At 40.7% G+C, this 26042-nt stretch overlaps 1 protein-coding gene and 1 pseudogene across 3 annotated transcripts in view; one reads left to right on the forward strand and one right to left on the reverse strand.

Annotated features, from left to right (window-relative positions):
- POC5 (POC5 centriolar protein) overlaps positions 1-15874 on the reverse strand; it is a 42189-nt gene extending 26315 nt beyond the window's left edge. Inside the window, exons 1-7 of one of the 3 annotated variants that reach the window (XM_047088119.1) lie at positions 15761-15874; positions 14443-14488; positions 12534-12629; positions 7045-7186; positions 5020-5103; positions 2535-2740; positions 403-579 (exon numbers count right to left, since the gene is read on the reverse strand). In XM_047088119.1, the coding sequence (XP_046944075.1) occupies positions 403-579; positions 2535-2740; positions 5020-5103; positions 7045-7186; positions 12534-12617 (693 nt within the window). In that variant the 5' untranslated portion in view covers positions 12618-12629; positions 14443-14488; positions 15761-15874. Of the gene's footprint in view, positions 1-402; positions 580-2534; positions 2741-5019; positions 5107-7044; positions 7187-12533; positions 12630-14442; positions 14489-15760 lie in introns of all 3 variants that reach the window. The other 2 variants (XM_047088099.1, XM_047088109.1) reach the window with 2 other exon arrangements.
- Positions 15875-16935: 1061 nt separating this feature from the next.
- Positions 16936-24776, forward strand: LOC124509731 (phosphoserine phosphatase-like; annotated as a pseudogene).
- The last annotated feature ends 1266 nt before the right edge of the window (positions 24777-26042 follow it).

The following is a 26042-nucleotide window of genomic DNA, read 5'->3' on the forward strand; positions in this document are numbered from 1 at the left end:
GAAAAAAACATCATCAATGAAGAAAGATATACCATTGATAAAATGTGAGATACTTAAAATGACCCCTAAAAAGATGGTTTAAAATGTGGGTAATGCTGGTTCCCCAATGTTCTCATAAGAGCAGTTAGGAAAAAAAGACCGGGGAAAAGAAATTAGTGTTCCCACATTCAGCACACACTTCTAAAACTTCGAGCACACTGAAGCTGATGACAAAGATTAAATGACAAGACGCTGGCATGTTTAAGAGAAAGAATATATCTTATTCCTATGTATCTATTTTTTCAGTTTCTGAAGCAATCTTCCCTTTGTATCTTGTATGACCTAAATAATCAGTTCCTGGCATTTATTGCCTAGCAAGATTTTTACCGCATCTCACTTAAAAAGAAATACAAAAGTGAAGACCTCATCTTTTCTCCCAATAGAGATTTCATAGGCTTTTTGCAGCTCCTTCAAACTGTTGATCTGGTTGCACAGTTGTTTTAAATGTGCTTCGTGTTTTTCTTTCTCTTTTTTCATTTCCATTCGGTGCCAGTCAATAAAATTAAGTCTCCATTTACTTAGTTCAGATATGATGTTTGTCTGAAAAATAAATATGCCAGCAATTAAGCAGTGTGTTTAGTACTGCTTCTTAAAATTACACTGAAATTAAGAAACATTAAAACTAATCGGTACAAGCAATCAACAGAAGAGCTATTTATAAAAACCACTAATGAAAACGTTTGCAAGTTCAACAATTGTGGCTCTTCTCAGGTCACATTCACCATACTAAGGAAATGGATTTTTTTTTTCCTACTTTAAGTCACTTTGTAGGAAACTTTGTTGTCCTTTGAAAAAATTTCTGGTCCTTCCGTGGTTTATTCAAGGACTTTAATGTCCATATTAAGATAGATCAAGGAGGGCAAAAGTCAGAGTATGGCCTTGGCTCAGCCACGGGACTGGGAAGTTATTTAGATAGAGGTGGATAACGGAAACCAGGGGGGTTGACGCTTTCTTTCCCCAAATCGTTTATCACAGAGGCCATCTTACCACAAATTGCTAAGTCTGATCCCTTTTCCCCCTACTGAATGGCATAAGTAAAAATACCAAATAATCATGTTATCAAAACAACTGCCTAACAATATGCTTAACTGAACAGAGAACAAATTACGGGATTAGCGGTAGCACTTACACCATGACACAGATATGAAACCTGTTCCAAGGGGGAAAATGGTAAAAACTATACTAAAAGATTATTTCTAGAATTTATGGTTCCCAATAATAGAGAAATAAAAATGCCATAAAACCCTCAGGACTGTAATTTCACCATATATGTGAATATTCAGTTTTCTCAAACTATGTTTCAGAAAAACTGTCATTTTCTCCATTATATATATGTATATATATTTTTTAAAGTTTATTTCTTTTGAGAGAGAGAGAGAGCATGAGCAGGGGAGGGGCAGAGAGAGAGGGGGAGGGAGGGAGGGAGAGAGGGGGAGGGAGGAAGGGAGGGAGGGAGGGAGAGGGAGAGAGAGAGAGAGAGAGAGAGAGAGAAAGAGAGAACCAAGGCAGGCTCCACACTATCAGCGCAGAGCCCAATGCGGGGCTTGAACTCACAAAACACAAGATCATGACCTGAGCCAAAACCAAGAGTCAGAGGCTTAACACTGAGCCACCCTGGCACCCTTCCATTATATTTTAAATAGAAAAAAATTTGCCATTTCTGTAATACCTTATTTTATTTAGAGGCCAATACCACCACTAAAATAGTCAGCTTTTATAGACTTACCAGTTACACAAGGTGGTTGCTGTAAGCAGCTACAAAATGAATATATGTTGCTAAAACCGGATGCTGTGTTACGTATAAAAGGAGACATCTTCATTCGTCACAGCTATGAGATGGTAAGGATTCAATAGGTATCTTTGTCACACGTAGACTGAGTCTTTAAAAACACCCGAGAAGTTCAGTGGAACCTACAGAGCTGTTCAGCAACTACTGAAAACCTTGCTAATTCAAAACATGGTTTCTGATCTAGTAGCATCACCTGGGAGCTTGTTAGAAGTGCATAATCTTGGGCCCTGGTCAAGACCAACTGACAAGCTGGTTTAACAGGATTCCCAGATGATGCGTACAGATATTAAAGACTGAGAAGTACAGGCTTAAAACACTGGACTAATCTTCTAAGGAAACTAAAGATTTTTTTCACAAAATCTTTTGATTCATTTTTTTTATTTTTTTTTTATTTTTTTTTTTTTCAACGTTTATTTATTTTTGGGACAGAGAGAGACAGAGCATGAACGGGGGAGGGGCAGAGAGAGAGGGAGACACAGAATCGGAAACAGGCTCCAGGCTCTGAGCCATCAGCCCAGAGCCTGACGCGGGGCTCGAACTCACGGACCGCAAGATCGTGACCTGGCTGAAGTCGGACGCTTAACCGACTGCGCCACCCAGGCGCCCCAAAATCTTTTGATTCAAAGAAAAGAACAGGAAATAGTGGAATCAAGAGCAAAACTGTTATACTACATATGAAACAACTGTAACTGAACAACTGTAATACCTTAAGTCCTGAACTCCAAAGATCAAGTACATTTTCCATCTTCTGAAGGTTTTCATCAGAAACAAGAAAATCGCTCACAGTGATTTCATGGGCATCTGCATGACTAGAAACAGATGCTGGTGAGGAAGAGTCACCTAAGAGGTTGGAACTAAAAAAGTCCATGACTGGGTGAGAAGGCTTCCTCGGTGACAACACTGGTGATGACCCTGGAATAGAGGAAAGTTGTTGTGGTCAGGCCAGATTGAGAATAACCCAAATGGTAAGAAATTCCAGTGGAAAGTGAGACGTCAGTGACCTTCAGAAGTAGAGGAAAATGCAGAGAAATAACCTTTCAATTTACTTACTCTTTTTTTTTTTAGTGTTTATTTATTTATTTTGAGAGAAAGAGAGCACATGACTCTTGTCAACTTTACAAGTTGAGCACCTGACTTTTGATTTTGGCTCAGGTCATGATCCTGAGGTGTGGGATCAAGTCCCATGTTAGGCTCTGCACTGAGCATGGAGCCTTTTGGGATTCTCTCTCTCTCTCTCTCTCTCTCTCTCTCTCCCTTTGCCCCTCTCCAACCCATCCCCTTCTCTCTCTCAGAAAAGAGAGAGAGAGAGAGAGAGAGAGAGAGAGAGAGAGAGAGAGAGAGAAAGGGTTAAGTAATGGACCAAGGTCCCAGTGGTTGTCTATAGGTCATTATTACTTTATGTAACACACTGGTGAGGGTTTTAACACCAGTAAAATTCAACACTGTAAGTACAAAGAGTAGTTTAGTTTTAATAGATACTCAGTTGTAAGGCACACTGTTAGCCTTCAACATACAGGTGAAAACATACACGTCTATATATGTATACACATATATGTATATAATTTCCATCCTCTGCCCATATACATGGTAGAGGGTAGTGGGCTGGGGTGGAGGATAGATGTAGGGGTGAAAGCCAGTGCCAGAACAGGCCATCTACCTTTCAAAAGCACAAAACAGAAAAGATTACTATTTTATCACACATGTATGCTGGAATTAGAGACGGTTTATCATTTCTCACATATCTCACTTTTGTTACAAGGGTCCTAATAACCAAGACTGAAAGGCCTTCTTCTTTTCCTTGGTCAATGAGATGAGTCAAACAGATAAATCTACTGTAGAACTTGTTACTTGAAAGTAAATCAAGAACTATTTGCAAAAGGGAAAATCACGCTCTAATATACATGTTTTACATAAAAAATTTATTCAGTAAATGGTTCAGGCTAGTCAACTATGAAACACTGCCTCTATACTCTGAAGAATAAACCCAGAGAATAAAGCAGAGTGACAAAGTACGTGAATGTTCTCTTTCACTAGATTTCACCAACAATATCTGCACCCACAGGAAAAGCAATAGGCTCTGATTTTTTATTTTTACTTACTTAAAAAAAATTGTTTTAATATTTATTTATTTTTGAGACAGACAGAATGTGAGCAGGGGAGAGGCAGAGAGAGAGAGAGGGAGACACAGAATCCAAAGCAGGCTCAAGGCTCTGAGCTGTCAGCACAGAGCGCGACATGGGGCTCGAACTCATGAATCGTGAGATCATGACCTGAGCCAAAGTTAGACACTTAACCGACTAAGCCACCCAGGCACTCCTCTGACTTTTAATTTTTAAACATATATCCACCTTTTGAAAAAGAGAATCACATAACTGAAGAACTTGAAAGGTCCCCAAGTATTATACCGCCCGAGCCTTTTATGTACAAGTGAGCAAACCAAAGGTTAGAGGCATTTCTTGTAGGGTGGCTTACATGGCCCGTACATTAAATAACATTATATCACAGAGCAAGAAGACTGTTCTATTTTAATTATTTAATCACTTCAATCTGGTGCTAGTGTGCTTTTATAACCTCTGTAACACTTGCTCATCTCTCCTTTCAACCAAGGAAAAGCAGATTTCAGGCTGAACACATCACCAGCAGTATTCAATCAAAACTTACTAATTGTTAGTTGCATTTATTTTTACCATTGCTTTCTATTTATAAAGGGTATATTAGTTTTATTCTATAATCAGTAATGACACAAATTTTTCTTCTAATGAATTTAAGCTAAAAAAATGAATATATCTAAAGAAAAAAATGACAGAACAAGGGGTATAAAGATAGGACAAAAATCACTAAGTTGGTACACAAATGTCTGAATGTTGGGAAAGAATGCACTGGTTCATGAAAACATTGAAATTGGCCAAATTAGTGGACTCCCATGAAATCTTTTAAAGTACTGCCCTCTAATCTAGCAGTTTTAAGAAAGGATGCCACACACTGTAATACATTAACCTGTCTTAATTGTACTATTTTAGAATTTTGGGAAATTATTTTAAATAGTATTAGTTAATAAATCAGCAACAGCAGCATTTTAAAATCATGTCAATGAGTAATATGCTGAAATAATTCCTCTTACTACACAAATAAAATTCATCAAACCACAAAATGTTGTATGTTAATAAAAACAAACTGAGGAAAAGTCATACCATCTGTCTTTGAATGACTTGAAATATTCAAATCACATCCTTTTCCAACTTCCATCCTTGTTTCTTTTACTACAGGGCTATTTCCTGCTGAAAATAAAATAAAATAATTTTTTTATTAAACCAAACCACTCATATCAAATGCCTAATCACACATACTTAATTTAAGAGGGTAGCAGTACATAGGATTTTAGAACAGCAAAATACAACATGCCAGGGATAGAGGAACACTAAGCCAAAGAACAAAGAGAAGGACAAAACTGAGAGAACAAAGTCTTAACTATATCATTAATAAGCTCAATTTTACCCACCGAATATAGATGGAAGAGAATTCAGCCTACTGTAGCATTCAGTTCACACTAAGAGACTGAGTGGATGAATGACATTAGAACTTAGAAGCTATGCAATCTTACATTGGATATTTCCAGGGGCCTACTGCCATCAAGCTAAAGTGACACTGGTTCCCTCATTTGCAGCTCAGGAACCACTGGTCAATACACGGTGGAAATAAAATGGGGGAAAACCTCAGAAGAATGGCTGTGTGGAAGGCTTATCTACACTTTGGCAACTTCAACATACCTCACTTACATCAAGCAACAGCAATACCAAGAGGAAAGAATGGGATGATGAACTTACATATTCTTATCAATCTTCGTGTGAATCGAGATATCTAAATTCACTGCATGTTGTACACTTAGATCTCAAATCCTTTTTCGAAAAGGCAGAGTATAAACAAATAAATACTATCTTCCATGCTAGAGAAGAACAGGGGTCTTAAATCCCAAGTGATGACCTTGAAAGGTTGGAGAGCCACGGCAAGGAGAGGACTCCAATGTTGTGTCACTGGGAACAACAGTACAGCAAGGAAGCAAGTGTCTGGTGACCCCCTTAAGGGAGGGACATACAGGGTGAACACACGGATTGACTAGTTACATATTTTGTAAGAGAGTATGCAGCCCTTTGGGTGTGTTCAACAGGAACTACAGGCTCAGGTACCCAGGGTAATCAAGACATGGTCAAGATCACTGATGTACAATGAATGAACCCTGGGGCCCTGCCTCTTGAATATCAATTAAAATTTGGGCAGAAAATGTTTCGGGGTAAAATATTGTGGTGGTAAAGTAAATATATGCATTTTATGGTTCTGGTCCTATTTGATGATCGAGTGCAGTATGCTGAAGTCTAGCAATGGATAGTCCATGTCTACCAAGAGACAGGAACAAAATACTAGGGCTGTAACTTACCGGAACCCCAGGAGCCTGTTGATTCTGAGTAGGCTGTTTCATGTGCCTTCAAGGAGACATCCCTGGAGTTATGCCTACTGTTGATAACTACCCATCACCAGGCCTATCTTTGGAGGGTTTTCTGTGCCCTTTGAAGGAATACTTTTTTACAGCAAGTTGTTTGGGATCCTGTACTTTACCGAATAAAGAATGGATAGGTGAAAGGAGCTTTATCTTCCTTTCTCCACCTTTCATTCACCTATCAACATACATCCTGGCTTGTATTAACTCTCAATTCTGTCAATGACGTAGTCCAAAATGGGTTCACCCTTGTGGTGATAATTTAAACAGTCTTCCACGTTAACAGAAATGCTGCCGACAAAGTCCTAGGACATGGTTCACAAACTTAAGTGGTTCTGAGGGCTACCTATGGAGCATCTTTAATTTGGGGCCTTGGGCATTTAGTTTCCAAGATAATCCTGGTATATAATTACTAGAACAATTAGATGCAATTTACTCCACTGACAGGCATGCTACGGCTATAGTGTTGCTTTCATTTTATTTTATTTTTTTTTTTGCTTTTATTTTATTTTTCATGTAATAGTTTAAACAAAGTTCATATAAATATCCAGCTGTCGCACAAGAGCCAAGAGTAACATATTAAAATGGAAAACACTTCCCAGATGATAGTGATACACATGAGTGATTGAGAAGAATCACTGGAGAAGCATTTCTGGAACTCTAAGTCAACGGCATTAATAAGCTCAATAACAAATTAAGAAATATCTTTCAAAATATACATAACCTTGATTATGAAGAATATCATCTACTACAGTAGGAATCCTAACATCTGGCACCACTTCTCCTTTAGAATGACACGGCTGTGAAGCTCTTGACTCAATGTTTGGAGTCACAATAGCATAACGAAGCAGTTCTTCATACTCTTCCTATGAGAAGCCAAAAACAAATAATGCATCATAAACGGTCACAATGGACATTCAGGCAAAGAATGATAAAGGCATAGTCGAAGCTACTCTTTACTTCAGTTCTCAAAACAGTACTTCGATGTAGTAAGGAAGGTGTACTTTCTTAAAAACAGAAACCCAACACAAATAGACCTACCCAAATTTCTTCTAGCCAGATAGATTCCTTCAGATGCCAATTTAGCAATCGTGACACAAAGATTACCTAGTGTAGTTGCCTGAGACCAGTTAACATCTACAAAGCAGAAACGCCCACCCTGCAGGTGGGCAGAGACATAGACATTTCTCTGCTTTTCTGAAATTTAGTTTGAAGGTGTTGCTTCCAAAGACTCCACAATAGGGTGGTCTAGAGATGAAAAGTGGTTTTGGTTCTTTTTACTGACAGCTACCATCCAACGCAGCAACAACCTGGAGGGTCTTTTCATAGCATGGAAAGAGCGTAAGGGAAATATTGGAAGAGAAAAAGAAATATTGATGATAAAAAGAGAACACAAATGCAGCCTGTTTGTTCTATTCTACCTAGTGGCAACTGCAAGGCACCTGAGAAGCGATAAAAAATACAGGTCACAAAGTGTAGACCTTACAGTAATATTCCTCAAGTTTAAAACAAAATTGGAATTTCCTCACATAGACAGTTATTTCTTTAGCCATATCAAAAAATGGTATCTGCGAAGTAAAAAAATATACTGGAATTTAGTTGACATTCACAAGCGATTGGTCATGATGTACCAAATAGTCCTACAAGAAGTCATTTCATGGGACACCTGATGCCTCAGTTAACCATCTGACTTCAGCTCAGTCTATGATCTCATGGTTTGTGAGTTTGTGTCCCACCTTGGGCTCTCTGCTGTCAGCACAGAGCCTGCTGTGGATCTACTGTTTCCCTCTCTCTTTGCCCCTCCCCTGCTGTCTCTCAAAAATAAATAAAAACATTAAAAAAAAAAAAGAGTAATTTCTAAGAGTCATATTCACGGACCCAGAGAATGTCTTTGCATTAAAAAAAAACTGGGGGGAAGGTTTTCAAGAACACTAAATGTTATTATTCTAAAGGATTCTTTTGTGTTAATTTTTCCCCATAAGTAGTTTAGTTCCAATATAGAACTGTCATCATTTCATTAGTCATAACTGTCTTGTTATTTGGATTCATCTTCAGTAGGAAGATAACTGATGCTTGAAACTGCCTCTGTGAAGTGGCACAGTATGTGCTCAAGTGAATTCAGAAAAATTCTGTCTAAATCAAAGAAAGAACGATCTTCAGTAGGTATGTGAAAATCAGCAATCCTTACTCTTTCCCTATGGTTTTCTTTGAGTAAGAATATTTAACTGCCCACCACACCCAAGTTTCCAGCCATCGTTACATCACAGATGACCGAAATAAATATCTTGGTGCTTTCCAAGGGAACAGACGTAACTGCCCGCAGACTTTTGTAGTCAGAACTACCTTGTATCCTGTGTCGGTAGTCAATATCACTGCATTTCTAGCTAGTTTCCAAGAAGGTGTTTCAGGGGATCCACGCTGTTTTATTCAAATTTCATTTTTTAAGCTATTTAACTCTTTTACAAACAGTAGTAAAAGGAGCAAGCACTATCAAATATACCACATGTGCTAAATTTTAACTGGCCCCAAACTATAAATTCTCAATTTTTTTTTTGTTGGTTGGAATAAAGCTGTTCGTGCCATCGATGTACATGTCAAGCTGCTGTAAACATGTCAGGTTGTGGCTCTGCACAGGTTTGATTTTTGTTTTAGGAATCACACCTGTGCAGGTGAACACACAACTCTAACACATGTGGGCCCATCAATTACAAACTCAAACTCAAGCACATCTGCTGGCGCCAGTCCCTCCTCAGGAGAGTGATGAGCTGTGCAGGGTAGCAAATGACTTCATACTTTTGTTACATGCTTATCATAATAAAAAAGGGTTTTAGCACGTATTCCAAATTTGAGTCTTCTGGGTGCTTCTTGGGTGATTTGTAGATTATAAAAAGTTTGAAGAAGTGACAGATTTTGTTGGTGATTCAACAACGAATCAAAACTTTTCTATCAATCCTTTTTTTATGTTTTGGGTCAGTTTACTTGCAGATGAGATAGGTTTTTAAACAGCTACCATTTTTTCATAATGCACAGAGAAGTCGAATCACTATGCTGTACACGTGAAACTAATGTAACAGTGTGTGTCAACTATATTAAAACAAACAAGCCATCATTCTCAACTACTTATGTTAAGAATCAGAATTTTCTTGATATTTTATAGCCCAAATAAAATATAGAAGCAAAATGGTCACTTAGGCTTATCCAACTATGCTAGGTCTCCTATTATCCACCAATGTCAAATGTACATTTAAGGCAGCTTCATTGTTTTTGCTGACTTTGTGAGATGGAAATGTCACAGATTTGAATTTATAATATAAATCTATGCAATTATACTTCTACTTTAACCTTTTTATATTGGAATTTGAAGTAAAATTGTTTGAAAAAAAGGGTTTATGCTTGTAGATGTTTGAAAATTACAAGTCTTTAGGGTAATTAAATGTAAAGAAGTGAGTTGGTGTCAGTTTCAGCCTTGTTTTGCATAGTTAACATGGATTACCTATATGCAGTAAAAGTTAGTTATAGCAAATACAGATTTTTACATGTTAAGGCTAATGGCAGAAGAGAAACAGAGACACTCCAAAGAGAGAATCATGAAAAGAAATCTCAATCATCAGAATGATCTTCATGTTGCTATAGTCAACTCCTTTGTTGGAGATGTCCCCTTCATGACAATAAACACGTGTAGTTTTTTGGGGGTGCCTGGGTGGCTCAGTCAGTTCAGCATCCGACTTCAGCTCAAGTCATGATCCTGCGGTTTGTGAAATTTGAGAACTGAATCAGGCTCTGTGCTGACAGCTCAGAGCCTGGAGCCTGCTTTGGATTCTGTGTCTCCCTCTCTCCCTGCCCCTCCCCCACTTATGCTCTGTCTCTCTCTCTCTCAAAAAGTAAATAATAAACATTAAAAACAAAAACAAAGCAAAACAACACATGTCTGAGATTTATTTATTTTTTTTTAATTTTTTTTTTTTCAACGTTTATTTATTTTTGGGACAGAGAGAGACAGAGCATGAACGGGGGAGGGGCAGAGAGAGAGGGAGACACAGAATCGGAAACAGGCTCAAGGCTCTGAGCCATCAGCCCAGAGCCTGACGCGGGGCTCGAACTCACGGACCGCGAGATCGTGACCTGGCTGAAGTCGGACGCTTAACCGACTGCGCCACCCAGGCGCCCCCATGTCTGAGATTTAAACTTATATTTCCTGAACTCAGAGAAACATTTTACTCATTAGATTATCAGTTTATTATAGAAGGACAGAACTCAGAAACAGCCAGATGGAAGAGACAAAGCACAAGGTATGGGGAAGGGGGGCAAAGCTTCCGCACCTTCCTAGAATGGCAGTCATCCAGAGCCTCCACACATTCACCGAGCTGGAAGTTCTCTGAACCCTCTCCCATTGGGTTTTTATGGAGGATTCATCACACAGGTATGATTCATGAAATCATTGGCCACTGGTGACCGAACTCAACCTGCAGCCTCTCCCCGCTTCCTGGAGTTCACGGTGGGTGGCACTACTAAAAGTTCCAAATCTGTAAGCATGTGGTCCGCTCCCAGTAACCAGCCCCAATCCTTAAGCGGGGTCCAAAAGTCACCTCATTAGCATAACAAACACATTTATCACTATCATTTAGGAAATTTCAAAGTTTTCTGAAAATGTGCAAAACACGGGATAAAGACCAAAATATATTTATTATAAATCACAAGATCACAAATATAAATGAGTTAATCAGCACTCTCCTGAAGGAAGTCTGAAAAAGGCAGGGATAAAGAGTGCAGGAAAGCACTGTCACCTTAAAAGACAGCACTAGGTAAAAGTACATCCAAAGGGAAGACAAGGATGAAATATCAATGTCACAACTCCAGACTACTTTTATCCTAGTAAATATTCACAGATATTTTTCCAATAGCTTTCCAACTTTAAATCAGTAATTTCAATTAAAGAATCATATATGTTTCATAAAATATCTTCCTAAAACTTTTCTCATATTACACAGTGTCAGTAGCAACTTAACTCTATTTAGGCATAAACATAATGTCCAGCTTTTCCCCCTCTTAAGTGATACTTAAGAGGACTATAAGACTCAAGATGTACCGTATCAGTGATCTCTCATTTAAAATCTACTCTTGGGGTACCTGGGTGGCTCAGTCAGTTGAGCGACCAACTTTCACTCAGGTCATGATCTCACAGTTTGTGAGTTCGAGCCCTGGGTCGGGCTCTGTGCTGACAGCTCAGAGCCTGGAGCCTGCTTTGGATTCTGTGTCTCCCTCTCTCTCTGCCCCTCCCCTGCTCATGCTCTGTCTCAGAAATAAACATTAAAAAAATAAAAAATAAAATCTACTCTAGAAGTCAGAGTCCATATTTCTGATAATAAAACATTTAGAAATAAAACAGGGGTGCCTGGGTGGCTCAGTTGGTTAAGTGTCCAACTTCAGCTCAGGTCATGATCTCACAGTCTGTGAGTTTGAGCCCCACGTCGGGCTCTGTGCAGACGGCTCAGAGCCAGGAGCCTGGTTCGGATTCTGTGTTTCCCTCTCTCTCTGCCCTTCCCCTGCTCGTGCTCTGTCTCTGTGTCACTCAAAAATAAATAAACATGAAAAAAATTTTTTTATAAATAAAAGAAATTTAAAACAGTTCACGTGAAAACCACACCTTCTGTAGTTAATTTATCTGTCACTGTCCAGGTCCTGGGCAGCAGAATGTGTTGAACGTTGTAGCAACAGGGACTAGAACCTGGAGTAGAACACCAGGGCATCTAAGGTCCCAGAACTGTGGGTGGTTTGATAGTGTATTAATTTGCATTAAAGTGAAAGCAGCATTCAGAAGAGATAGTTGAGAAAATCTCAAGAAAAAAATGTTTCTTGAGATTTCCAGCTTCTCTCATTGTGCTGTTTGAAGCCTTTGCACAGAGGGTTTGAAGAGTTCATGATTATTTTCTGAAAGGTTCAATCAATGTAAGGTATGTCCCAAAGTCGGTGAAATAATTCTCAATGCTCAATCATATTATTACGATTTGATATACATTATACACCATATACATATATACATAAATATATATACATTAATATACATATATATACAGTATGTATACACATCATACACCATATACATAATTATAAATGTAAATGGCATGAATACATGAAAAATGTATTCCTAGTTTTCCCTCATATTGTCACTTGTTTAAAATAAAAGTCACAACAAATTTAGGCACGTCTTCCTACCTGAAGATCTGAAGAGACAGAACTGCCTCGGTCAGAGTCATTCTTCATAACCGGCAGTGAGCATTTCTCCTCATCTGATGACATTCTGTACAAATACTGCAAACAATGGAAACTAACTTTAGTTTTCTTCTGGTGATATTTAAACTAACATAACATGTTTTCTATGTATATACATCCTAACCTGTAAACAATAATCATGTGGTATGTTTAAATATTCAACACAATGAGCGCCCACAGATAAAATAACTAGGCAAGAAAAGAATAGCAGGAGGCTCAGTTCCCAACATTAGTGAGTTTTTCATGCAGTCAAGGAGATGACACAAATGTATGAAAGGTTAAAGAGAAATGGAAACTCCTTGGACAAATCCACAATGGACCTGTTGAGATTAATAGAGTGTGATGACTGTTCTTCAACAATGGGTGGCAACCCGCGTGCTGTGCATTTTACTGAGCCAAGAGAGAATAAACAATTTGTGCACATTCTTTGCCCAAGAAACATACGTTTTGGGAATATTATTTTAAGAAAAGCAAGCCTATACAGAACAAGAGATTCTTATATACCATAGAAAACCTGTCAAAAGTCTTGTCCCAAAAAATAAAAGTATTTTTAGTAACAAGTAAATAAGTTATTTAAAGGACAAGTAGGGACTATTCAAAGTATCTGAACACCAGTTGCATGGAAAACAGTGGCGAGGAACGTAAGATGACGAAGTCCTGGTCCTTATGGACTTTACAATCTGTAGAGACAGCCAGATGTATATATGCTAGTAGGCCCTAAAACAAAAGAGGTACAAAGCAGGGAGGCCAGGAGTAGCTATTTTTCATGGGGTGAGATCATGAGAGTGACAAAGCGGGAACGGAGCCAGAGTACGTGTTAATTGAGAAGATAAACTGGTATTGAGAGACCTGAAAGACAAAGGCAGATAAAAGATGTAAGGCTATGCTAGGCATTAGAGCAGAAGCAAAGACACAGAGGCATGGGCATGTATGCCAGGAATGTAAGTAGTTCGTAACACTGAAGCAAAGGGTGCAAAGCAAGGCTTGGCTAAGGATGGAACAGGCAAGGTAGGAAGCAGCCAGAACATGGAAGATCGTGATTACGTTATGTCAAAAAAAATGTAGTCTTTATTCTAGATATATTATTATAATATTTAAACAAGTGATAACACGATCAGGCTGGTCTTGGAATGTTGATGGCTTTCCAATTTCTGACTTGGGTAATTAGATGGATAATATAGTGCCACTAACCAAGACAAGAAATGTAGGAAGGTAAGCAGGTCGGGAAGAAGGAGAGTGGGTTCAATATCAGATGAGTTGGGTGTGAGGTACCTATGAGGCAATGCAGTGAAGCTGCATGTATGCAGGATATGGCCACATCCATTATACTGCACACCAAGGATTGCCGTTCACAATGGCTACAATGAAAATGCTGCTTCCTGGAGTTAAGCAATGAGCACTGGAGGTACAGGCTAGAGATAGTTTGAGGAATCATCAGCATAATGGGAAATGCTGAAAAAGGGAGAGGGTAAGATGACCTATGAAAACGAGTGTTAGAAAGAGTTCTTATTCTGAGGTCCATACACCCAAATTATATGCAATATTTTTAGTGTAAATACACGTGTATTTTTCTAGTAAGAGGATCCCTAGCTTCTAATATGTGTTCAGAGGGGACTATACCTCTAATAAAGTTAAAGGCCTGCTACTGTAGTGAGAAGAGGGTTAAAAGTAGAAACACTAACGTTTAAAGGGGAAGAGAAGAGCGAGCAAAAACAGGAAAGTCAGAATGGGAGAACTTTCAGGGAAAAAAGCATCATAAAAACTTGAGGAACAGAGTGTAGAGTCAGATGCCAAAGAAAGATGAAAGTTGGGGTCGCTTGAACATGGCAGTAAGGAAGTTGCTGACATTTACCTAAACAATTTCAGTGGAAGGTGCAACAGGTCTCAGTCACACTGGCCTGAAAAATAAATGAGAAATAAGGAAACTGAAGTAGACAGGGCCAACACAGAGAAAAGTACAATATTAGAATGGAAACATAGGTTGGGACTTGTTGATGGACACTTAGCTTTATTCGATGAGTATTACTGGCTATACACATAAGTAAACTAAATCTCAGCATGACTGTCTTTAGTTAAGCCAATTAGGGAGGATAAAATAAGCACACACATCCCCAGCAAGGAAGGACTGCTTCATGGACTTCAAATCCACCACTGTGGTAACCTGGTTCATTTCTGTTTTCATTTACTTCTTTTAGGCTGTATTTGCATACTGCGTAGATAATAGGAGTGGAGGTGGGCTGGTGCTGACTATTCAAAAAACAAGTAAGCTGAAAAGTAAGGTGAGACTTCAAAAAGAGTTTCTGAATAGAGATACTGCAGCCATAAAGCAACTACTGTATTTTTGGAAAATATGCTATAAATCTGCCATCAGCGCTGCTATGAGGCCAGCAAGGTAGGACAATTTCTTTGAAACCCTACCACACTAGCATTTTCTTACTGTTTCTAGGTTCAGAAACAAAGAAGAAAAATGAAGCTTGCTTTAACGGGTGGCGGATGTGAATCAGTTCACTAAATTACCAGTACTCTCTAACCCAAGATACCAGAAACCAAGAGAAAAGTTCTGGGTGCTTCTTGATAGCCAAAGAAATCAAATTACCTCTTGGTAAATACCTGGCTGATAAGGAAAAAGGGGTCCGGGAATTCAAATGCAACCCCAAGAGACAGAGGAAGAGGGAATTAATGTGCGAGCTGGCGGCTGGGTGACGTCCCTGTGCTCTTCACACATCTTAGCTGCAGGAAAGGAGAAGGGGCGCGCCAGCTCCTCCCCTCATAAGGGACTAGCAGCCTAGGGGGACAGCAGTTGTGAGTAAGCAAAGGGTAGAGGTTCTCTTCATTCACCTTCTTACCCACCCTTGTTTGAACCGAACTCTTAAAAACAAACAACAACAAAAGAAAAACACGTTAGACATGGTTACTTTCTCGTTTTAAATGATCAGAACCCACGGCGACAGTAATCGTTATACTTCAAGTACCCCCCACTCCTGCCCTCTCTTCCCGGACGCCTTGGAAGGAAAACTTCAGTACCTCGTTGCCCCGCAGAACAGCACACAGCCCACGCCTCGGGGCGTGGTATAGGAGCCCCCGGGGCGGAAACTCGAGCTAAGACACTTTAAACCCCACTCCACTGCCTCCGCCCGGGGCGCGGAACTCGCCGGAGCGCCGCTACTCACCGTTGCGACTCTTCACAAACCCGGACGCCTTCCTCCGCGTCTACTCGCCGCGTCGCCGCTAAAATAACAGTGGTACCGCCGCTACCTTGGCAGCAGCCTGACAGTTTCAAACTGCACAGAAGAATAAAGGACGGCCCTGTGCATTGGCCCGGAGCTTCAGCAACCGGCCATATGATTGGTCGAAGAGCCGGAGGCGGAGCTCTGGGCCGCTGCGGGGAGAAGCCGGAATTAGGTTACTTAGGGAGAGTCCGACCCCTGATTCCGGCCGGTACCGAGGGGGCGGGGTCTTAGCGAGCCCCGCCCAGCTTGGGAAGTAAGTACTGCGCGTGCTTAGTTCTGTTGTGCGGCTGCATCCTGAGGCGGTCCAGGGACCGGATTTGGTTAGAGGATGCTGAGCCGGGCTGAAGTCACCCAGGGCGGTATGTTGCCATCTTTCGATAATGCCCGAAGTCTGTGCGTGTGGTCCTAATGCATAAGAATCATCTGCGTCCATAGTGCCCTCCAGCAGAGCCACTTGGAGGTGCTTTTTAAAAGTTCAGTTTCCGGGGGCGCCTGGGTGGCGCAGTCGGTTAAGCGTCCGACTTCAGCCAGGTCACGATCTCGCGGTCCGTGAGTTCGAGCCCCGAGTCAGGCTCTGGGCTGATGGCTCGGAGCCTGGAGCCTGTTTCCGATTCTGTGTCTCCCTCTCTCTCTGCCCCTCCCCCGTTCATGCTCTGTCTCTCTCTGTCCCAAAAATAAATAAAAAAAAACGTTGAAAAAAAATTAAAAGTTCAGTTTCCGGACAACCCTCTACTTGATTCCTTCAGTGTTGGGCAGAGCCAGGGAATCTGAATTTTCAAAAAAGACCACCAATGATTCTGACGGAGGGGCCAGCGGACTTCGCTTTAAGAAACTGCTGGACTAGGTTTTACTAATGACTTCAAAGGTGTCAGACTGCAAGTCATGCCCTTCTGGTGAAATGACTATGAACCTTAGAATAATTATACCCTGGTTCTTTCACCTATTTCCTGTCCGCTTGGATAATGCTACCCACATAATAGGGTTGTAGGGAGATTAAATACTTATCACATAACATCAAAAATGCTAGTCTTTTGATTTGTATTGGCAACACGTATGTTTAAAGGTGCATTAGGATCCAGGTTGCAAAGGGAGCACCCCAATTTGGAGACCGAGTAATGAATGAGGTCCGGGTGAGTTTTCAGATTCCTTTTGTTACTGGGAGGATGAGGTATGAAGGTTGTTTTTGTTCTTCTGTAGATAGAAATGGCATAAGCTGGGTTTCATCTACCTACCTGTTGGCAGAGCCAGACTTCTACTTATACAATGAAGTAAGAAGAGCCAGCAGCTTCTTTGGCACAAGCTATGCTTGTGTCCCTCCCCCCAAACTCCCCTTTCCCATGGCTGTTATAAACAACAAGTTCCTACTAATGCGTATGAATTCATACGTGGTTCAGGTATCTGTTTTTGAATTGAATTGCCACCTAGTGACCCCATACACTGTAATTGTAACTGCTGCGCTGTCCCTTTGCCCTCCTGCCACCTGGGTCCATGTTGCTCTTCTTGGTTTTCTCTCTTTTGAGGCGTAGATTTTCATAGAAAACAATTGGGTAAGACATCTCCATTCTTCTGTGAAGCTGCAGAAAGAAAGAGGCCAAACATAATCTGGATGTTATGAATTTAAAACTTATTCTTACAAGATTCCTAGAGAAGGGGAGAGGGGAAGAGATAGAGAATAAAGCACCTGCAAACTCATGATAATGAAATTGCCATCTCTAACCCTTCATAATTACTCATTCGTAAATATTCATCTAATATTCATCATATGCAAAACATTCTGTTCATGCTAGGAATAGAGTGGTGAACAAAATAGACACAACCTGCTCTCATGGAACTTAGAGTTCAATTGGAAAAAGCAGACATCAAACAGCAACAAAAATCCCACACCTGAGAATAAAAAAGTATGGCTTATGTTTGAAGTGAGGGGAAATTAGGAAATGCCTGTCTGAGAAAGTACATCTCAGCTAAGATCTGAGTATGCACAGTAAAGAATTTATTTTATCTAATAAACACACATGTAGTGCTTACTATATTCTGGGCACTGTACTCATTAACTCATTAAATTCTCAGATTATCTCAGTGATGTAGATGCTATACAGCCATCCTCACTTTACAGGTATGAAAACTGAAGCTCAGAGGGTTTATGTAGCTTGCCTAGGATCACACAGCTAATAAGAACAGAATTGGTGTTCAAATTGAAGCAGTCCTTGAGACACCTGGGTGGCTTGATGGGTTAAGTGTCTGACTCTTGACGTAGGCTCAGGTCATGATCTCACAGTGTGTGGGTTTGAGCCCCGCATCGGGTTCTGCACTGAGAGTGTGGAGCCTGCTTGGGATTATCTCTCTTTCGCTCTCTCTCTGCCCCTCCGCTACTCACGTGCATGTGTGAACACACACACTCTCAGTCTCTCTCCAAATAAATAAATAAAATTAAAAAAAATTTTTTTAAATTGAAGCAGTCCATAGTCCAAAGTCCATGTTCTCATCACTCAGTATTTCTGTTGGGAACAGCATGGCAGTTATGAATTGGATGGTGTCCTCCGAGAAAAATTGTCAAGTCCTAACCCCCAGTACTTGTGAATATGATCTTACTTGGAAATAGGGTCTTTGCAAATGTAATCAAGTTTAAAAGAGGTCATTCTGGATGGGGGTAGGCCCTATCCTATAACTAGTGTCCTTGTAGGAGAAGGAGATACAGGGGAGAAGATGGAAGTGTTACTGAGAGTTAAATGAAAAAGGAAAGAAGCCTCAGTTCTTTTTGGTGTCACAGTAAAGAATTACATCCAGGACAGCAAAACTAAAGTAAAGCAGAGAAAAGTTTTATTAAAGTACATTCCAAGGGAGGAGCTGGCTAGCCAGTCAAGGGACAATGGCCTGGGAAACCCAGAGGGAAACCAGGACGTGTGGTCTCATATCCATTTTTTTTATTTTCAGTGGGTCCTAGGGTCACAACATTTGAGTGAGAGGCCTGGATTATATAATAATTAGCCAACTACACACGTCCTTTCCCATGATGCCTTGGAAATGCCTGCCTGGGTGGTAGGAAACTGCAACATTATTTCCATTCTAGAGGCATAGGGAAGGTGAGGAAAACTAACTGCTTTCTGCACAACTGTAACAAGCACAACAGACTTAAGTCTTCTTCTGCTGGGATGCTGTAATCACAAACTAGCTGCTGGATGGGTGGAAAGGGGTGGTTCCTGGGCGGTCCTTGGTTGGGATCTCCATCAGGACGAGTAAGGTCCATCCTCTCGTCACTCATGCCTACCTTCCTGCCTAACAGTGGCACAGATTAGACTATGCATTTATAAACTAAGAAACACTGAGGATTCCTGGCACTGCCACAAGCTAGAAGAGGCGAGGAAGGAGCTTCCTCTAAAGCTTCCAGAGAGAGCATGTGTGTGTCATTCCTTTGATTTTGGACCTCTGCCTCGAGAACTGTGAATGAGTAAATTTCAGTTGTTTCAAGCCACACAGTTTGTGGTGTTTTGTTATGGCAGTCCTGGGAAAATGATAAAATGGCTAAGGCCTTGAGGTTAAAAAGTGCTTACTGTGTCTGGATAATGAATAAAAGCCAGTGATCTTAGTGAGGACAGAGTGGCTACAGGATGGGGCTGCAGATGGAGTTTTGAGATTTTAAAGTTCATTGGGATCTTTTACATGTTCAGGAAAGAGGTGGAAACAACATGCACTAAAGGGATGACAAGGGAGGAGAGAAGGCAACAGATACTAGATGTATTTTAGAAGTAGAAATGATAGGATTTCATGGATTGTATTTGAGATGAAGGAGAAAAGGTGTGTGGACTGAGCACTGGGTAGATGGCAACATCATATACTGAGAAGCAGAATGAATGGTGGAAAGAGGAGCAGGTTTTGACAGAGGATCAAAAGTTCAATTTTAAATATGCCGTTTGAAATGCCTGGAGATACCCAAGTGCGTGTCCATTAGGCCATTTGACATACATGTCTAGAGCTCAGAAAAGAGGTCAGGACCCAGATAAATAAGTTGAGGAGGCTTTGTGTATAGATATGTGGAGGACTCCAGAAATGGCTGCAATTTTTCATCTCTCCCTGTATCAGTGTCCTTTGTCACACGCTCTCATTAATGGCCAATGGGATGTTAACAAACATGATGGTAGCAGAGGCTTTAAAGACACTTGTGTGATTGGCCTGGCTTGCTCTAACCCTCTTTTATGATCATGGGAACATGCCGGGAGTAGCCAGTTGAAAGATAAAAAACATGTCTATTATACAAGGTGCCTGGGTCATCCCAGCAGAGGCCATCCTAGGTCAGTCTGTAGCCGGCTGACACCCAGATTGGTGTGTAAGTCCAATCAAAGATGGCAAGACCACCAGGCCAACCTGCAGAGTCATGAGCTCAGTGAATGTCGATTGCTTAAAGCCACTGCGTAGGGGAGCCTTCTTATACTGTTGGTAGGAATGCAGACTGGTGTAGCCACTGTGGAAGACAGTATGGAGCTTCCTCAAAAAGTTAAAAATAGAACTACCCTACGATCCAGCAATTGCACTACTAGGTATCTACCCGAAAGATACAAAAATACTGATTCAAGGGGACACTTGCACTCTAATGTCTGTAGAGCATTATCAACAATAGCCAAATTATGGAAAGGGCCCAAATGTCCATCAACTGATGAATGGGTAAAGACTTCATATGCTTTCACTCATATGTGGAATTTAAGAAACAAAACAGATGGACATGGGGAAAAAAAGAGAGAAGGAAAACCATAAAACAGAGTCTTAACTGTAGAGAGCAAACAGGGTTGCTGAAGGGGAGATGGAGGGAGGACGGGGATGTGTTAAGTGGGTGATGGATATTAAGGAAGGCACTTGTGATGAGCACTGGGTGCTGTATGTAATTGATGAATCACTAAGTTCCCCTGAAACTAATATGACAGTATATACTAACCAACTTAATTTAAATAAATAAAAACTTAAAAAAAGATTTTAATAAATTAAACAATAAAGCCACTATGTTTTGGGTGGTTTGTTATGTAGATTTACTATGTAAGAGATAACTAATTAGATGCAATTTAAAGCTGAGGAACTAGGTGAAACTGCCTGGGGCGGGGGGGGGGGGGGGGGGAGGGGGGGGCGGTTGGGAGAAGGGGGCAGGGAGTAAGCTGAGTTGAGAATGTTTAGGGATTGGGCGTTGGTGGAGGAGCAGCCAAGACTGAGAAAGATGGGCCTGAGAAGTAGGAGGAGAACTGGAGAGGCCTCAGTGAAATGCCAGGGAAGTAGAGTCTGACAATATGGAGGCCTTTCCACAAGCTCTAAATTCTGAACCTCTGCTCTAATAATCTTTCATCTTCTTTTAATCACCACTGTTTTAGATTAGGCAGTTGTTGAATTTGGCTTGTATTGTTTCCGTAGTCCTGTGTCTTCATTTCTTCTTTCTGAAGTTCCACCCTTCGCATTGCTGATAAATTATTCTTAAAATAACATTGCATTGCCTAACTTCTTCCTCAAACACCTTCCTTGGTGGTACATGGCATTCAAAGCCCTCCTAAACCCAGAAGATCTAGGCTGGATTCATTATATTTTCCTTGTACTAGGTGTACCACTTTTAGGGAAGCTGTGTTCTCTTTTCTGAGCCTAAGCCTCATCTTTTTAAAAAAAAAAAATTAATATTTATTTATTGTTTTTTAATTTTTTTTTACTGTTTATTTAATTTTGAGAGAGAGAGAGACACAGGGTGCTAGTTAGGGAGGGACAGAGAGAGAGGGAGACACAGAATCCAAAGCAGGCTCCAGATACTGAGCTGTCCTCACAGAGCCTGATGTGGGGCTTGAACCCACAAACCGTGAATCATGACCTGAGCTGAAGCAGGACATTTAACCGACTGAGCCACCCAGGAGCCCCTAAGCCTCATCTTTTTAAAGTTGAGAAAATAATAGAACCTACCAAATTTAAATTTAAATCTGAACCTGAACCTGAACCTAAATCAACCTATCTACATATGAAAATCTATTCCCTCTTAAAACTGGGGAGATGCCTGCCTAGTTAGATTACACGTCCCAGTCTACTTTGCAGTTAAATGAGGCAAGAGAATACGTGTGGAACTGAAATGTACCACTCCCTGAACTGGGATTTAAGACTGTAGGTGTGTTTTTTTCCAAGCCTTCTTCCCCACTGTGTTGAATGATGAAGTGGAATAGAACTCCTTTGCCAGTTCTGTAACATATAAAACAAAAAACAAAAAAACAAAACCAAAAACCACAAATCGTTCCTTCCCTTTAAGTCATTGTATATTTGGGGTCAATCTGTTGCAGCCATCACTCTAATATCACTTCAGGGTGTGTATAGATGTATATATGATGTTTTTGGAAGGCAATGTGTGTGGAAGTATTTTGAAATTCTTTAAAAGCAAAGAAAATGAACATAGGGTTTGGATTCATAAGATCTGGTGCTTAAGCTTTTCCAAGAAGTAGGCATGAAGCTAACAAGGCTCTCAGTACCTGTTGGGAACAATTACTATTATTGGTGGCAAGAGTTGACAACCATGTTATTTTTGCTAGTCCTGGGTTAGGGGACTGATCTGAAACCTGTTTCTTTTTCAGGTCATCCCTGACTCATCTGAAGAGCCTTCTGTCTCCTCACCCTATTACTTGTTTAGCTGGGAATTTCAGGGAAGATTCCTCAACCTGGGAATCTTTAACAGTGATGACTTTGCCATAGAAGAGAAACCAGAAGTTAGTCCATCACTTTGATATTATGGAGGAATAAATTACATCTAGAGAGAAATAGATTTACTTTTCTTGAGTTGCAAATCTGGAGAGAGCAAGAGTGAGCGAGCGAACGAGAGAAAGAAAGGCAAGTCCAGAGGAAAGGAAAGGAATAGGGGTGCAGATGGGGAGATTTCAGAGTCAGAGCCCTTGCCAGGGCCTCTATCCGTGAAGAGGCTGCCATGATCTCCCCAAAGGATTTGCTTCATTATGGCTCATCCCATGGCTGTTTTTCCACCAGACTGCCAGGCTCACAGATTGTCTTCCCTCGCTTTTCATCCCATCTCCTTCTCATTTCAAGTGTACCTGCCTTTGCCACAGCCCCTAAGGCTGGACTTTGTTTCTCCTGGTCACAAGGGGCTGACATAATAATTCAATCTCCACAGTGAGAGAGGCACGAGCCTCCAGAGTGCTCCTCTCCCTGTGAGGTATGAACACCAGCCTTCCAGAAACAATGTTCTGGTTTTTCTAAATCAGAAAAATGACTTGATGGTGGAATGTGAATTTCTGCAGGAAGGTGTGCACAGAACATGGCAAATTTTGGGCAAGTGGCTCAGCGTGCATGTCCTCAAATAGAACTTCTGTAGCTGGACCACACAGTCTATGTAGAATTTCTCCACACACTGAGAGCCAAAAACATGGACTCTTAGAACACATTTAACTGAGGCATAACTGAGGGAGAAAGACTGTCACTAAGCGAGGACACACAGTGGTGACGAGCATCCTGGGCACTGTAGTCTACAGATATGGCACCATGTCAGTGCTGTGCAGAGACAAGTATTTGCTGCGGAGTAAGAGCTTGTTCAGGATATTTTGATTCCCCAGATTCCACAGTTAGATTTGTCCTTTTATTGGCAGAAGGAGTTCATTTCCTCGCTTCATCAGCCTTCTGTTCTTCCTAATTATAAAGACTCATCATGGACCCTCTCCATTAGCATCCTCTAGCCATGTAAAAATTTCCTTACCCTTAGCATTTCTTTCTCTGGATAAAACTATCTAGGTCTAGCTGCGAGAGGCAAGATTAATCAGTTTTTCAGAGAACAACGTTACTGAGTCCCACTGATGTTTTGAGTACTATACAGATGCTGTATTTTTGGGTCTTCAGAGCGCCTGATATGGGTTTGCACATTAGGGTAATTCCGCCCAGGGATAAAACCTATGCAATTCAAGTTTAAAAAAGCACATGCAAAACCTACCAGAAGCCACCGCATTTATCAGCAGGTTTCATATGATTGTTCAGTAAAAGCTCTGTGGGTCTGTACAGGTCACCCCCCCTCCAAACTCCATCAGAGCCAGCACCACCCCAGCCCCCACCTACAGTCAGGAGGATACAACTGCAGACGCCCAGGAGATGGGGATGGCAGCCCAGGAAGGAGCAGCAGAGAGCGGGCTCTTGATCTTGCAAAACTCATGAAATCTCTCATAAAGAAGTTAGTAGTCAGAACTTCATGCTGCATTTTTATTCAGGAAAGAAGCAGGAAGAGAAGAGTGTCATTTCCTAGGAATCTGGAGAAATGAGGAATATTCTTCCAAGGAGGGTCTCCCATTCAGAGTTGAGAAAGCTTTTCTGTTCAGCTGATGCAGTATGCTTTGATGTTGATGGCACAGTCATCAGAGAAGAAGGAATTGATGAGCTAGCCAGATTCTGTGGAGGTGAGGATGTCAGAAATGATCTGGGGAGCCATGGGTGGGGCAGTGCCTTTCAAGGCTGACCTCACAGAGCGCTTAGCTCTGATCCAGCCCTCCAGGGAACAGGTGCAAAGGCTCATGGTAGAGCACCCCCCACACCTGACCCCTGGCATAAAGGAGCTAGTAAGTCACCCTCAAGAGTGAAATGTTCAGCTTTTCTTAATATATGGTAGCTTTAGGAGCATTGTAGACCATGCTTCAAGGCTCAATATCCCATTAACCATTGTATTTGCTAATAGGCTGAAATTCTAGTTTAATGGTGAATGTGCAGGTTTTGATGAGATGCAACCAACAGCCCAATCTGGGGGGGGGTGGGTGGGAAGGAAAAGTTACTAAACTTTTAAAGGAAAAATTTCATTTTAAGAAAATAGTCATGATTAGAGATGGAGCCACAGACATGGAAGCCTATTGTCCTGATGATGTTTTTCATTGGATTTAGAGGAAATGTGATCAGACAACAAGTAAAAGACAACACGGAATAGTACATCACTGATTTTGTAGAGCTTTTGGGAGAACTGGGAAAATAATATCAATTTTTATACAGTTTGTAACAACTTCTGGTTAATTTAGAGTTATTTTAATTAGTTTACAGTTACTTTACAGTTAGCTATACAGTTTAGGGGCCCCTGGGTGGTTCAGCTGGTTAAGCATCCAACTTTGGCTCGGGTCATGATCTCGAATTTCCTGAGTTTGGGCCTGGATCCGGCTTTGTGCTGACAGCTCAGAGCCTGGAGCCTGCTTCGGATTCTGTGTCTCCCTTTCTCTCTGCTCTTCCCCCACTTACACACACTTACACACACACTCTCTCTCTCTCTCAAAAATAAATAAACATTAAAAAAATATTTTTAAAAAGTTATACAGTTTAGGGGCACCTGGGTGCTTAGTTGGTTAGGTGTCTGACTCAATTTCAGCTGACGTCATGATCTCACGGTCTGTGAGATTGAGCCCCGCATTGGGCTCTGCACTGTCAGCGCAGAGCCTGCTTTGGATTCTCTCTCTCCCTCTCGTTCTACCCTGCCCCTGCTCATGCTCTCTCTCAAAATAAGTAAACTTAAAAAAAAAAAAGTTATACAGTTTGATACTGTTTGCTTACAATTGCCTATTACAACCTAATGTGTACATTTGGTGCTGATTATCTGTACTTCCGACTAAACTATGGAAAATTACTTTTTTTAGCTATAGTCCTAACATTATTATGAACATTAATTACGTGGAGAATTTTATAATGTGAATTCTTTATGTACTTTCCTAGCTATATTTTATTTGAAGCCTTTTAAAGATAGATAGTAAACACCTTCACTATTGGAAATATAGGTTAGGCAGCCTTTAGTGAATATTATTTTTCCCTTTGGTAGGTAAAATAAAAGTTTATCCATGTATCAGAGAAAAAAAGAACTTACGCATTTCTAAATTATTGCTCTCTCCTCCCACCATTCCTTCTTTCCTTTCTTTTTTTCTTCCCTCTTTTTTTAGTGGAGGGAAGGCCCGAGAAGCTAAATCCATCATTTGAAAGCAGATGTGGAATGTTGTGGTAGAACTTGTTTCTTCTCCTTGGTAGCACCATTTGTTTAGATTTTTTTTCTGTTCCAGTTTGTGTATGAGGAGTCATGCCGATCAATCCGCCTCCCATCTATGAACACGTTCCAAAGTTCAGTTGTAAATGTATTGTGGAAATGCATTTTTCTACAGAAAAATGAAAATGTTGTAACCCCAAGGTCAGCTCAGTTGTGATTCTATACTGGGGTTGAAATAAAAGCAATAAAAATAAGGTAGAAAATAATACTGTTGCAACA

The sequence above is a fragment of the Lynx rufus genome, unplaced genomic scaffold (assembly GCF_022079265.1).
Source record: "Lynx rufus isolate CCGP_SWC_20201006 ecotype Redwood Valley unplaced genomic scaffold, mLynRuf1.p SCAF_1, whole genome shotgun sequence".
Taxonomy (NCBI): Eukaryota; Metazoa; Chordata; class Mammalia; order Carnivora; family Felidae; genus Lynx; species Lynx rufus.